This window comes from Lynx rufus, unplaced genomic scaffold, assembly GCF_022079265.1.
Source record: "Lynx rufus isolate CCGP_SWC_20201006 ecotype Redwood Valley unplaced genomic scaffold, mLynRuf1.p SCAF_17, whole genome shotgun sequence".
In the NCBI taxonomy this organism is placed as follows: Eukaryota; Metazoa; Chordata; class Mammalia; order Carnivora; family Felidae; genus Lynx; species Lynx rufus.
The window spans coordinates 49,038,385-49,053,379 of NW_025814831.1; the positions used below are offsets into that span (position 1 = coordinate 49,038,385).

The window sequence follows — 14,995 nt, forward strand, 5'->3', positions numbered from 1 at the left end:
AAAATGAAGACTGACGCCCACCACACTTGCTTCCATTTGCTGATTCTTTTCTCTTTATGGTCTCTGGGAACCCAGGGTTCTGTGCTAGTGACTGAAATCACTTTTTAAATTCTTAAAAAGAATTTAAAAAAATTTTAAGTTAATAAGTCTACATTATTTGAAAGTGCTATCATGCCTCTAACAAAAAATAGCAGTTTCCTCTTCCCTCCCCAGATGCTAACCCTTTCAGTTCTTAAGGTGGTTCTAGAAGTAAAGTATTTACCTCCATGTTTTAAAGTAACATTCTCACAAATATTTGTACACTGCTTTTTCAATTTGGAATGTTCTCTGTCAACTTCTTGTTATGAAAGATGAGAAGATACCACTTGTATATACATTCACTCTCTCTTCTAACACTGAAGGTTCTCTGGTCCTATCCAACAGAGCTTAAAAAGCAAGCCTTTAAATATTGAAAGAAAAGGGCTGTTCAGTACTATACCCAGCAAAAATCTCTTTCAAAAACAAAAACGAAATAAAAAAATAAAAAATGGAAATCTTTCAGGCAAAAAGAACATACCAGATGAAAAACTTTATCTGCACAAAGAATGAAGAGTCCTAGAAATGGTATATATGTGGGCAAAGATAAAACACAATTTTTTTCGTATTTTAAATCTCTTTAAAAAATAACTGACCATTTTAAGCAAAAATAAGAACAATGTATTATGAAGTTTATGACATACGTAAAAAGTCAAATGTACTGCAATAACAAAAAGACCCGTATAAATTTCTTATACTATATTTGAAGTGGTGTAATATTATTATTTTTTTAAGTTTATTTTTGAGAGAGAGAGAGACAGAGCATGAGTGGGGAAGGGGCAGAGAGAGAGAGGGAGATACAGAATCCAAAGCAGGCTCCAACGGTCCGAGCCATGAGCACAGATCCCGACGTGAGGCTCGAACCCATGAACCATGAGATCATGACCAGAGCTGAAGTCGACGCTTAATTAACTCAGCCACCCAGGCACCCCTGACATAGTGTAATATTATTTGAAGGTGGATTATGATAGCTTAATAGTGTATACCATAAACTTTAAAGAAACTACTAAAAATAAACAAAGAGGCATAGGAGAGAAAATGAAATAAAAACCACAAAGCCCAAAGAAGGCAAAGGGGAAAAAAAAAGAACAAAGAATAGGACAAGTGAAAGCAAAGAGAACATTGGAACATTTAAACCCAATCATATCAATAATTAAGTGCAAAATTGACCAGAGACATTTACAAGGAATAGCCTAGAATTTTTTTTTTGAAATACAGACCCAACGAGAACACGTTCACTTTTCCAGATGCAAATTTCCAGATGCAGAATTCCTGTTATTAATGGTAGTGATGACGAATTGGCAAATGTTTTCTACAAAGGCCGAACAGTAATATTCAGGCTTTGCGGGCTCTATGGCTCCACTGACGGCTACTTCTCTCTGCCCTTGTAGCCTGAAAGTGGGCCTAGACGATAGGTCAGCAAAGGGCTGGCCGAGTGCCGCTGAGGAGGGAGAGAAACCAGTGCTTGCTCTCTCCATTTGCTCTCCCTCTCCTGCTTCTTCCCGCTCTGTGCAGCTCTTTTCTGGGACTCAGCCCTGTGAACTCTAGCTACCTTGGCCTCCTCAAATTCCCACCCTGTTTTCTCAATTCTGGGAGACCACTGGGGTCTGCTTGGTTCCTCTTCCCGCATTGAGGCCTGGAAACCCTCTCCGGGCCGTGAGCTGGGGCAGTGATAACTTTTTGTTTGTCCTTCTGGGGCTTCCTCTACCGTGCTATGGTAGAAGGTTTAAACATTTTTTCATACATATTTTTTCTCTTTTTAAAGTTGTTTAAGGTGAGAGAGTAGCACTGCTCCTATTACTCCATCATGGTTACGATGTTTCATCATTGGGATTTTGATTGAAATTGATGGGAAAAAATGATATAATTGAGTCTTTCCTTTTAGGAACAATGGGGTATTAATTTAGGCCTCTTTTAAATTTCCCCAGTAGCTTTCGTGGTCTTCCACACGCACTTTGCTGTTGCCTTTAAAGGCCCCGATAGAGTCTCCTTTGCTTCTCTCTTAGCATCTTATTTATACCCTGTAGCAATGCAGGGACAGAGTTTCAATAAGACCCTGGGGCTTCTGCTTCTTCCCACCTGTAGATCAGAAGAAGGTCTGTGACTTGATCTTAGGGGTTGGCTTCATTCCAGCTGACTCTGATGATGGCAGAGCAGGATTGAGCAGCTCTGGACCAGGGCCTGGGTTGTGGATGGGAAAACCCTAGAAACATCCCTCGTGGAACCGCAAGGCAGAAACTGGCTCAGAGCTGCTTCGTTTTGGCATAGCTTACCTGAAGCCTTTTTCTACTTTTAGCTACAGTTGGGCATGGATGTACCCTGAGACGTAAAACCTGAAGATTGAATTATTGGTCTACTGGGAGTGCTATCTTCTGTATCTGGTTGTCGGGTCACTCCATCTATCTTATTTATACTCTGGGCCTCTTTGTTGGTGGTTACTAATGCACAGGAAAAAATCATCTCTAATAATATCTCTGGGATAAACAGGCATTTGTGGGCTAGTTAGGGAACTTGGCGACGTTGTGTTCTAAATACCAAACAACCAATTTAGAAGCAAACTTGGAACATAATTCCTTTCTAAGTTGGGAACTATCTGTTTTTATAAAATCCATCTCTCGCCATAATAACAGTAATAAAGTGAGGAGACCTTCACAGACTAGGGTTCACACCAGATGGGTAAACACCCATCGTAAGTAATGAGTTGGTTAATTATAGCTGTGCCCTGTTTATAGACCTTCGATTAATCTCTTGAGTGTACATAACTCCATCACCCACAATGTCTCATAGCATTTGAGGAGGACTTTCCAGAGGTCAGGCTCCTCCATTAATTCAAAATGAATGTGTTAAGAATCAAAGAGCTAGGTGGAATTTAGCTTACTTCTTTCCATTATTCTCAGTAGCGATCAACTCATACAAAGCATCAGAGGAATGACAAGGCAAATGAAAGTGGCAGGGAGGAGATCTGGAAGTATTTTACTGTACTCACATAACCTCCACTCTCATACTTAGCAAAATAGTTATGTGTAAGTAACGCCCAGCTCTCTAGAATGTGGGTGTATTCAGACTTCCTGGGATGGTGAGTTCAGTGCCTCGCCTGAACGTTGGTCCACTCTCTGACCTCTTTATCAGTAAAAACATTATCATTCTCACAAAATGCAATATGCTGGGACACTCTGGAGACCCAATGCACCCCAAGTGTGGATCATGCTAGTTCAGAGCAAGTAGCCTGCTTGGCCTGTATTGCTGGGGCTCACTGTAGACCAGTGGGTGCACATTAGCCTCCCTTGCTGAACTTTTCCTAGTACCGTATGCCCACCCAGACCAAACAAATGACAAGCTCTGGTCTGGGCCCCAGGCATCGCTGTTTTAAATTCTCCAGGTCAGTCTTCTGTGCAGCCCAGCTTGAGAACCTATAGACTAGAGTAGTTGTGGCCATTGTGCCAATTTTTGACATTGGAAGCATCTGTGCAGAGTAGATTGTAATTCATTCTATAAAGCAGTAGTGAGCTTTCTGGTCTTCCCAGGGACGTTGCCAAGTATGGAAACTTGCCTATTTCTCCAGTATTTAGCTTAGAACGTAATGTGTGTGTGTGGGTGAGAGGGAGATGTGAGACAGGAGGCGGGGGGGGGGGGGGGAGAGAGAGAAAGAGAGAGAGGTGAGGGAGGCATAGCTACATAAGTTTTGAATCTTTCTTCTCCCTGCTGCCACATCCTTGTTCAGATCATCATCTCTCCAGTCCTGCTCCCGTGCCTATCTTCTACTGGCACTTATCCCATTATTTCTCTCAAATAATGTCTCTCAAACATGTCTCTTTCCGTTTATAACCCCCTTCAATGGTTCCCTGTCCAGAAAAAAAAAACAAACAAAAAAACTCAGTGTCCTCCTCTGGGCACCCAGAGCCTTTCACGACTAGTCTGGAGAGAGTCGTTACTCAAGCTTAAAGGCCCCTGAATGAGCACTGTCATCCATGGCTTCTAATCTTTGCGTGGACAGTTTGTACCTCACCCCCATCTGCCAGAAGGCCCCCTTCAAGGCTCTTCTATGTTCTTCCCACCTCCCACTCCCTACTACCACTCCCCAGGTCTCCACTGCTTCTGTACCAGAGTACTACCCAAATAAAGCTTCTATAGGTCTGGCATAGGGGTGCTTTAAAAAGGTGGGCAGGGGTGCTTGGGTGGTCAGTCGGTTAAGCATCTGACTTCGGCTCTGGTGGATGGTTGAGTTGAAGCCTCACATCAGAGCTCTGTGCTGACTGCATGGGGCCTGCTTGGAATTCTTTCTCTCTCTCTCTCTCTCTCTGCCTCTCCCCTGCTCATGCACTGTCTCAAAATAAAAAATTTTTTTTCTTTTTAGAAGTGTGCAGGGACACCTGGGTGGCTTAGTCGGTGAAGCATCGGACTTCAGCTCAGGTCTTGTGGTTCATGAGTTCAAGCACCACGTCGGGCTCTGCGTGGACAGCTCAGAGGCTGGAGCCTGCTTCGGATTCCGTGTCTCTCTCTCTCTCTGCCCTCCCCTGCTTGTACTCTCTCAAAAATAAATGAAACATTAAAAACAATGTCTCTCTCTCTCTCTCTCTGCCCTCCCCTGCTTGTACTCTCTCAAAAATAAATGAAACATTAAAAACAATTTTAAAAACAGTGTGCAAATAAATGTCATTTATCACATTATCCAAATCGTAAGTCTGTCTTCCCTATCAGATTCTGAGCTTTCTCTGAGTGTAATGGATAACGTGGTATGTGTAGTAGAAAAAGCAAAGCTTTTGGACATGGATTTGGGCTTAAAACTCTGCTCTCTGTTTACGAACTGTAGGATCTTGGGGAAGTTTAACCATTTCCTCAGCTGTAACATGAGTTGACTACTTGAAGGGCTGTGAAGGTTAGACTTGACGGGTGTAATGGCAGATACAGAGCAGGTGACCAGAAATGTTCTTTTCCTTGACTCCAATTTACTCACAATTTACCAGATATGCTGCAAAATTCATGAGTTTACCCCTCAGCAGAAAGCTTTTGTTTTGGACCGGAGGCTTCCGAATGGCCACATGGCTCAATTCTACACAAGTTAAAGGCTTGTTAGAAGATCAGAAAACACCCACCCTCCTTTCTCCCACCTTAGTGATCAGGGGCATGTTATAACTATTACGTTATTAATCCCCCAAATAGTCCTTTGAATTATTAATCCCACGAGAGCCAAGAAAACTGGAGTAACGAGAAGATAATGGATGTTCTTTCACAAGGACAGCCAGGCTTTTCGGTGCTTTCGACGCCTGTCTACTGACCGCCAGCTCCAGCCTCTCCCCCTGATGCCGCTTTGCTCTCACGCCCAGCCTTGCGATAGGCATGCTTTTAAATGTAACCACTTACTTTTTTAAATTTAAAACTAACATGCCAATGATGATTATTTTGAGGGAAAAGTTAAAGTAGTGATTTTAATTTAAAAAAATAAAATATTGTATCTTATCGAGTGCTTTTAGCCCCACAGCTCAGGCCTGCACAGCGGCTGGCTGCCACTGCCTCTCTGAGCTTCGGTTCCTTCGTCTCTAGGTCGAGAATGAGAACAGACCCCGCCGTATGCAAACACGAGGATGAAGGAGTTAATATGTGAACTCCTCACACACGCAGAGCAGGAGCAGGGGCAGCTCAGTCCCCACCAGCTTCGCCACGGGGGGCTCCGGGCTCAGAATCCTACCACCGTGGACCCTTACATGTTCCTCAACATGGCCTATTATAAGAAAGAAGAACATAAAGAAAACATTCACTCTTTAATGCTTCTTGCTTAATTGAGAACTCTTAAAAAAAAAAAAAAAACCGGCACTTTAAAGACAAATAAAAAGTAACTTTATTGACTGCTAATCTTACCATGAAATGCCTATAAGAAATCATTACAAAAAAATGCAGTTTTCTTTTACACACTTTTGGTATCTTCCTGATATGATGATCCTTTCACAGAAAGGATTATTTACAGTTTATGTAGATATAAAGCTCATTGTTGCAAATACAAATGTCGCTGTATCGAGGCAGTATATACCAACTGGTATACCGACTAGTGATGATATTAACAAATGCAGAATAAATAACAGCTTCGTACGTTTCTTTTCCTTTTTTATTTTTTAAAACAATTTCCAAATACAAAACGTAGATAACCAAAATGGATTTTCATATACATATATATAATTCTGCCACAAATAGAGGATCAAAAAGCAAAAATGTTCCTTAGCATGTTTCATTTTTGAAAACCCACAAGACTATGCATAAACCCAATTAGAAAGAGGGTGTGCAAAACCACCAATAATGCTGGCAAAACCCTGAAGACCTGATTCTGGCTGAAGCACAGAGAAACTAAAGCACTACATACTGAATTAAATATGCTTTTGCCTCGATGTTGCAAGAAACGCTAAGAGCTAGGGAAACGCACCACATTATGATCTGGGCTCTTGAGAGTTAAACTTCCTAGGATTTGTCCCTTAAGCATCTATAAGAAATGGTGGACTATTTAACGACTTACTTATAAGTGAAGCTGTCATTAGATGATCCTTCTACCCTTTCATACAGAAGACTGAGACACTTGTACATTCTGGTATCTGAAAACTTTGGTTCTTTTAAAACTTTTGATAAAAACAAAATAATCGCATGACTACAAAACTCTATAGAACTTCTGTTCCTTTTTCCAAGTGTCGGGTTGAACTGATTCGATTGGGATTGCAGTGTCCACACTGGCCTGCCCCATCCGCACGCGGGCATCCGAGCACAGCACAGGTGAGGCTTGTCCACACTCCCCTTATGTTCATAATACTGACTCCCGCCCCTGGGGAACACTGCATGTTCTGCTGTACCCTAAATCGATTTCTTTGTTACCTGAAAACTTAATTTTGTATAAAAATATGACTGTTTCTCTAGAAAATAATATATAGTTTTTTTTTTAAGAAAACCTGGCAGATAGAAAAAATGGTGTATCAAAATATGGTAAACAAATGTCGTTAAATACGAAATCATTACAAACATCTCGTAGAAAGACATTGTGCTAAAGTTCTCTCCTGAAGTGTGAACAACATTGTTTCTGTACATCTAAAGGTTGATCAATTCACTCTCCTGACGAGGTTTCATTATATATCCTAATAGCAGTGGCAGTAACTGTCTTAAAAATGGTCCTTTCTCAAACACTGACATTTTCTGTATACCTTAACTTCAAAATTAAGAAAAAGACACCCTCTGGAGCAGTGGTTTTAAACCCTGTAGCATATTAGCTCCATCTGGAGAGCTTTAAAGGAAAAGGCAATTCCACCTGGACCTCACTGCAACAGACTGATTTTATTGGTCTGAAGTGGGATCCAGACAGTGTTATTGTTTTTAAAGCTCCCCAAATAATTCTAGTGTGCAACCAGGGTTGAGAATCATGGCAAAAGACACATGGGAAAACAGTTGTTCTTAACTCTGCATATATTAACTGATTGTCTGTAGGTATCATTCATTCAGTGACACCTCCTCCATATTAAACAAGAATGACTATGTACACAAAACAGTCATGGAAGCCAAAATGAAGCGTTAGTAAGCTGTAAACACATATAAACACATACAATCTCAGGTATTTATATATGTATAACATATATGTATAGTTAGGGTGTTTTGCTTAAGCAGAAACAAGCATTACTACAATTTGTTGTTGATTTAAAAAAAAAAAACAAAACAAAACACCAAGCACAAACATTTTCTAAGACGTTTCCATAGTTTTAACAGAAACTGGTTTTACAAACTCTACAAAACGCACGAAGACGTGAACACAACTGACGAGTTACTTGGACGAGAAACTAGCTGGGTCCCAGAGCTTTCGCGAAGAGCAGGAGGAGGACAGGGCACTGACCAGGCATGAAGGAGTCACAAGGCATCACAGCACACATAGCCTTCTGGTTATTGCTTCATTCATGTCTTCTTGGCCCCGGGCTGCATTTCTGTTATGTACATATCTTTGGCTTGCTAGAACTACAAGATTTTGACCAGTTCATTAGTGTTCACTTTGGGACAGCCCCAGCGAGGCGGCAATGGCTATGTACCAGGCAATGGTTTCTCCCTTAAAAGGAGAGACTCTCCTTTCTCTCCTCCCTCAAGCCACGTGCATGAGGGAGACACACACACACACACACACACACACACACACACACACACACACTTACAAGCAAACAAATCAATCTAATAACATCTTTCACATGATAAAAAATGTGATGTCGTATGATCAAACTGAAAAACAAAACGAGGGACAAACACACCACAATTCAATATTCTGAAGGCTTGGTAACCAGTAAAGCACGTTTCCTTCCAAAGGGTCACGAACTTCCGGGCACTTGTCTTGCTGTACCTTCTCTGCAGTTCTTTTCTCTCTGTGTAATACTTAAAGTGCAATTGTCCCAAGGCTTTTATTTCCATTGCAAATATCATAAGGAAAGAGCTATGTGGTGGGGTGAAGAAAATATGGCACGATACTTAAAGAGAGAACCCGTGGCTTCTCCGGCCTCCAGCAGACAGCAGGCTGCCTGTGTGGCTAGCTACACGCAGACGTACTTTATACAACGAACTCTGGAACTTCGTCATGAGTGAGATCCAGAGAAAAGTACTTGCTGGTTCTTTTGACTGGAAAAGCATCTTGGATGTTGACACACTGCTGAGCCAAGCAGCTGTTGCAGTAGAGGCCTTCCTCATCCAGTTCGTGGCCACACCCGAAAGTGTAGCTCTGAGCAGTGTCTTGACATAGACCTGCAATGCGCAGGAAGTCTTTCTGGTAAAGCCTGATGTCATCAAGGCTCAAGCTGTGTCGATCGGTGGAGGTCTTTGGTTTTCGACATATGGTCTGCAAAATAAAGTAAGGTTAAAACCACGTCAAGAGGATGACTGAAGTGACAGGTTAGCGCTATTTTGCCCTTGTAAAGAGCGACACTGCAAAATCGTAAAAGGTTATGGAATCCTTATACGTTAGAAAGTGATTTCCGGTCTGAGGTCCTGCAGGGAAAACAGCACCACTACCAACAGTCAGAGTGGCTAACATTTACTGAGTCCTGATTATGTGCAAAGCTCTCACCTAAACACGATATTATATATTTACTTGTTTACTCTTCCCATCTGCCCTATGAGCCCAGTGCTATTATTCTCCCCATTTTACAGATGAATAATCCAAGGCAAAGGAAGTAAATGCAACAGAAGCCTGTCTCTAGCATCTCAGAAGTCAAGAAAATGTCTTAAAAGGAGGCTAGATACGTACAGATATAGTTTCTTTTCCTTTTTCTTTCTACTAGAATATGACAATCAACATATTCTATACAGTAATACTTTCATGCTGAGCTCTATTATTATTTTCATAAGAAATGCGGAAATGAGCCAATTACTCAAGGAATACAATTTGAAGAACGGTTTTTTGGGGTTTTTTTTTTTTTTTTTTTTAATTTTTTTTTTCAACGTTTATTTATTTTTGGGACAGAGAGAGACAGAGCATGAATGGGGGAGGGGCAGAGAGAGAGGGAGACACAGAACCGGAAACAGGCTCCAGGCTCTGAGCCATCAGCCCAGAGCCCGACGCGGGGCTCGAACTCACGGACCGCGAGATCGTGACCTGGCTGAAGTCGGACGCTTAACCGACTGCGCCACCCAGGCGCCCCTTTTTTTGTTTTTTTTAAAGCTAGAGTTCTTGGATAGAAAAATAATACAAAGTACGGAAAGGTTGGGAGGCAAGAGGCAGCTCCCAAACACTGTAGGAGGTGCTGTGCCAAATACTCCACACAGCGGGCAACAGACTTACAGAACTCATTATCCCCAGAAGTCGTACTGGCTGAAAACATAAATAGGTTAAAAAATGGCTCAGATAATTACATGAATGAAAGATGCTTAATGGGTTATTTAAGGAAACAGGGCACTGTACCTCTCAGCTTTTGCTGCTGAACACCACAAAAGCCAACCTCGTTAGAATAAGAGATCACGTTTTGCTAAAGGCAAAAGCACCAGGAGGAGAGAACAGGGTCTGAGCCCAAAACCATTTTATTTGGAAGTATCACATCCGAGCACTCCCTGAAGAAGATCCCCTGGACCCACACGGCTTCCCAGGTGCCAACGGGCTTTCCCACACAGAATTCATTAGGTCATCCTCACGAATCCACACAGCAGGCACGCAAATGCGCTTCCCATTTTGCAGGTGTGGAATCTGATCCTCAGCCGTGCACCACAAGCACTTACGTACAGGAAGATCTAACACCGGGTGACAGAACTGGGTGCAAACCCGGGCAGTGGAACCTTGGATTTGTAATCATCATGCTACACATACTGCTTTAGAAATTATTCACTGGAGTATTCAAAAAAATATGTAATAAAACATCATGTGCACATAGAAATGAAAAAGAAAACAGGGAAGAGAGAAGCACACACAGAAAGCAAAAAAGACACAAAACCCAAAAAAGACAGAGATGGACCAAGAAAGAGAGTCATAAAGGAGAGAGAAAGAGAATACACAGGAAATAGAGGTGAGTATATCAGCTGTGGAATAGATCCAGACGCTACAACGATGAATTTCAGAGTATTTTATCTTTTGATATTTTAATAGTCTAGCAAGTGATCACAGGTTATCAGTCTCACTCAGCATACTTTGAAAACGCAATCTGAATGGAATAATCAGCGTGGAAACGTTTCTGCCATAACACGCCTGACAAGAAAATTATTCTCTCAGTTGTTGAGGTTCACACACACAACCTGAAGTCTGAAGTTACACACTTCCCACCTCTATAAAGTGGGAAACAAAGTATATAATTTATCCAAATGAAAATCAACTCAGAGATGAATGGAACTAGCAAACACAATGGTTATCAACTGAGGATAAAGCTAGAATGTACCTAAGAAGAATCACTGCCTTATGGTTCTTAATTTTTGCTCATTTATATAAATATAAACGTTAAGTTCCAATTTAACATTTTCTGTAACTTCAGTGCACAACTTAAACATTTCGATTCCTTCTGTACCTGTGGAAGAGAGTCCGTACTCTGGCCACGAAGCTTCACAACTGTTTCTGAGGAGCTAGAGGTGGAAGAACCAATTTCTTTCACAATCAACCCTGAAGTAAAACACAGAAAAACAACAACAATGAAGACTTCCTTATTCATACTTTTTGCCACCTATCTGACACATGCTACCACCAAGACTGAAAGGTCAAGTATTAACCGTTCCTGAAAAATCTCACTGTGACTCATCCGTGGTAGACAACCAACCTAGGACACATCCCATCTCCTGTCTCACAGTAAATAGGGGGGAGAGGGATAAATGTGGGGTCAGCGTACAGGAAGGAGTTTAGAGTCTGCCTTTTCTAAGGTGAACTACAACTTCTAAATTAGTAACAAAAACAAAGACTGTAGATGTAAAGCAGTCTCCCTCCTAAAGCTAAACTGTGACACGGCTGTCTAGGTTTGGGTCCCTTTAGATGGATGGTTAAAGTGTAGTGTGGGGCTTGACCTCCAGAGTCACACGGATCTGAGCCGGAAGCAGGCCCAGAAAAGTAATTAACTGTGTATGCTGGCCAGTGACTTAGCCCCCCTATGTTTCGGTCTCATAAAGTGGGCCTGACAGCAGTGTCTATCCAACAGAGTTTAATGACGACTGAGGAGTAAATGCATGGAAAGGGCGAGGTACAGGGCCTGCACATGGGACACACCCAGCTCAGAGCTCCTCGGGCTGACAGGGGCCCTGTGGCACTTGCTTCCTACAACAAATCCTGCTGGGGAGAGGCCACGAGTGGGAGGCCACCGTAAGCATTCAGTTCTGGATCTCTGAGAGTGACAGGGCCCTAAATCACCCCAGTGCCCAGGAGTCACCTCCTAATATTTTGGAAACAGAAATCCAGGGCTGAAACTTCCCTCTGTGGCTCTAGCATGTTGAGTGAAGCACCAGAAAAAAATGTTTCGTAAGATAAAACTGCTAACAAGAATTGGATATGGAAGTGGAGATCACTGACATTTTTCTTGCAAATAGATGAAGCAGGTCAGTCAAACCCCAGATTCTTAAGGCCAAATGGCTTCTCAGATAAAGCACATTCTCACCTTATAAAAAAGGAACCTGGAGTGCAATGTGATTTTTATTTAGCTACTTGCTGATAACCTCAGAAATGGCCTTTTGTGTTTTATCCCTTAACTCTTTAGAAATGACGTCTAACGATTCAGTGACGAGTATATACCTTGTATATATTAAGTGTTTGATATTTTGTTCAATTGAAACATGGAAGGAGGACATTCTTGGTTTACATGTAGACAGTTTAAAAGCCTTCAGGTGGGTACTTATGTTTTGGGGGTTGGTACAGACTGCTTTAGTAGGGGGTCTTTCTTGAGAATATCTTTATCTTTTAAAAAGCTTTAAACTTTTAACAAATCTTCAGAGGATGACGTGGACTGGTGTCCTTGGTTGGCACTTGGCATGGGTCCTTCTGGACTTCCTGGTAAATGTGTCCTTGGCCACCATGTCTGTAAATTATGTGCTCCCAAACCCAAACTCTGCATTAGACAAGTCAGCAGCAAGTCTGGTGCTGAGAACACTAACCTGACTTGTACCAAACTTCCATCGCTATTTGATCTCAGCTCCATGCTTGAGAAACAATGTTTAAATGCTCAAATTGTAGGGGCACCTGGGTGGCTCAGTCAGTTAAGCATCCAATTTCAGCTCAGTTGGGCTCTGTGCTGACAGCTCAAAGCCTGGAGCCTGCTTCGGATTCTGTGTCTCCCTCTCTCTCTGCCCCTCCCCTGCTCACGCTCTCTCTCTCTCTCTCAAAAATAAATAAATGTTAAAAAAAAGTAAATGCTCAAATTGTAGAGAATTTGGAAGAGGAGGATGATGCGAGGAAGAAAATAAGATCATCACAACCCCATCATCCAGAGAAAGGCTATTCATATTTTTATGTATTTTTTCATATACATATATACATTTTTGTAATTTGAGATCATCCTGATTATACAATTTGTGCTGTTTTTCTTACCTATCTTTCTTATATTATTAAATATTCTTTAAAAGTGTCATTAGTTAATGGCTGTACGATATTTCACTATATGGACAGCATATAACTGCTCATTGTTAACCATTCAGGTTCTTTTTCAATAAATAATATTTCAAAAAGCATTTTTTTTTTTTTTTTTTGTATAAAAACCTCTTTAAACAGCCACCCTAGGGGCGCCTGGGTGGCGCAGTCGGTTAAGCGTCCGACTTCAGCCGGGTCACGATCTCGCGGTCCGGGAGTTCGAGCCCCGCGTCAGGCTCTGGGCTGATGGCTCAGAGCCTGGAGCCTGTTTCCGATTCTGTGTCTCCCTCTCTCTCTGCCCCTCCCCCGTTCATGCTCTGTCTCTCTCTGTCCCAAAAATAAATAAAAAACGTTGAAAAAAAAAATTAAAAAAAAAATAAACAGCCACCCTATTTATTTAAATTTTATTTCTACTTAAAATTACAAAATCTTACCATAAAAATTAAACATAGAAATATATAAATAAAAAGCCAAAGTCTGTTTCCCTCATCTCCCCTCCTCCCATGGACACTTCGGTGTATATGGTTTGGACAGTTTTCTTTCCACAAAAATACACATGCACATATCGAGTGAGAGCATGATATCCATGTACATATAATGTGCATAAAATTGTAAATTTATATTTAATATATGTGTTAAAATGTATTTGTGAGGGAAGACATCTATGTAAGAAAGTAAATGGGCAAAGAAATGGGGGTAAAGTTTGGTTTGAGAACTCTAAGCCTGAAGCATGACCAGAGCAAGCAGCCTGACGAATCTGTGTTTGCTTAGGCAGAGCGGTTCTCTGTAACCACTGGCAGGTCTATTCCCCGCAGAGCATCTGGAGGCCATGCTTCTGCTAGGTGAGCAGAGGAAATTCTGCAATAAAAGGAGCCTTGTGCTCTTACAGATTCAATGCCAGGATGAGGGGACCATGTGTACTGTGGTCTTGTTTCTCTCTCATTCCCAGCACCTGTTGCATGGGTGAGGCTCACTTATCAGGGACCGTGGGTCTTGACACAGCAATGGCAGGTCACCCCAGTTGTAAACAGGGTCTTTCACTCAAAGCTCAAAGCGGCTGACCAGTAAGTACCTGGGCCATTTCGACTTCATTCCTAAGGTATGTTTTTTAGACAGAACGGAGACCAATTCATAAAATGTGGCGAGAGCAGTTAGGAGTGACTGAGGTTTAAAAACAAAACCTGGGGAGCCTGGGTGGCTCAGTCGGTTAAGCGTCTGACTTTGGCTCGTGGTCATGATCTCGTGGTTCGGGAGTTCGAGCCCTGCGTCAGGCTCTGTGCTGACAGCTCGGAGCCTGGAGCCTACTTTGGATTCTGTGTCTCCTTCTCTCTCCGGCCCTTCCCCTCTAGAGCTCTGTTTCTCTCTCTCTCTCAAAAATAAATAAACATTAAAAAAAAATTGAAAACAAAACCCATACTGTGGTTTTTTGCAGTTAATATTGAAGGGTGATATCTTTTATTTGATAGAAATAGATTATTATATATCGTTATTATATAATCCCATAATAGGTTTACAGTGAATGCAAATGTCCTAGTAGAGTTAATCAAATACAGAATATAATAGGAATGCATTTTTACGCCAACATTTTTTGACACTTTTTCCTCCATACTCCCATACCCACTCTGATCTAGTTGGGGAAAAGCAATACAAACCAAACTCGGAGACCTGCCTTCTGTTTCTAGCCACCCAAGCGTCTGTCCCCCTCATCTATGGGTTTTCTCATCTGTAAAAAGGAGGTCTCCGAGGTCCCTTCTAGGTGTATTCTAGGATTCTCTGATTATCATTTGTAATAGCAAAACAAAACAACAGCAACAAAGATAAAACTGTGTTTTACCACTTTGTGCTGAGCACAGGGGAGGAGATGCTAATTCCCCATCCTAGATGCTTCTCCCCTTCTGT

At 41.8% G+C, this 14,995-nt stretch overlaps 1 protein-coding gene across 2 annotated transcripts in view; it reads right to left on the reverse strand.

Annotated features, from left to right (window-relative positions):
- Window positions 1-5,922: 5,922 nt before the first annotated feature.
- The window catches only part of FRMD6 (FERM domain containing 6), a 38,577-nt gene continuing 29,504 nt past the window's right edge, over window positions 5,923-14,995 (reverse strand). For both annotated transcript variants that reach the window (XM_047079662.1, XM_047079661.1), the window contains exons 12-13: window positions 11,061-11,152; window positions 5,923-8,911 (exon numbers count right to left, since the gene is read on the reverse strand). In XM_047079662.1, the coding sequence (XP_046935618.1) occupies window positions 8,627-8,911; window positions 11,061-11,152 (377 nt within the window). In that variant the 3' untranslated portion in view covers window positions 5,923-8,626. The remainder of the gene's footprint in view (window positions 8,912-11,060; window positions 11,153-14,995) is intronic.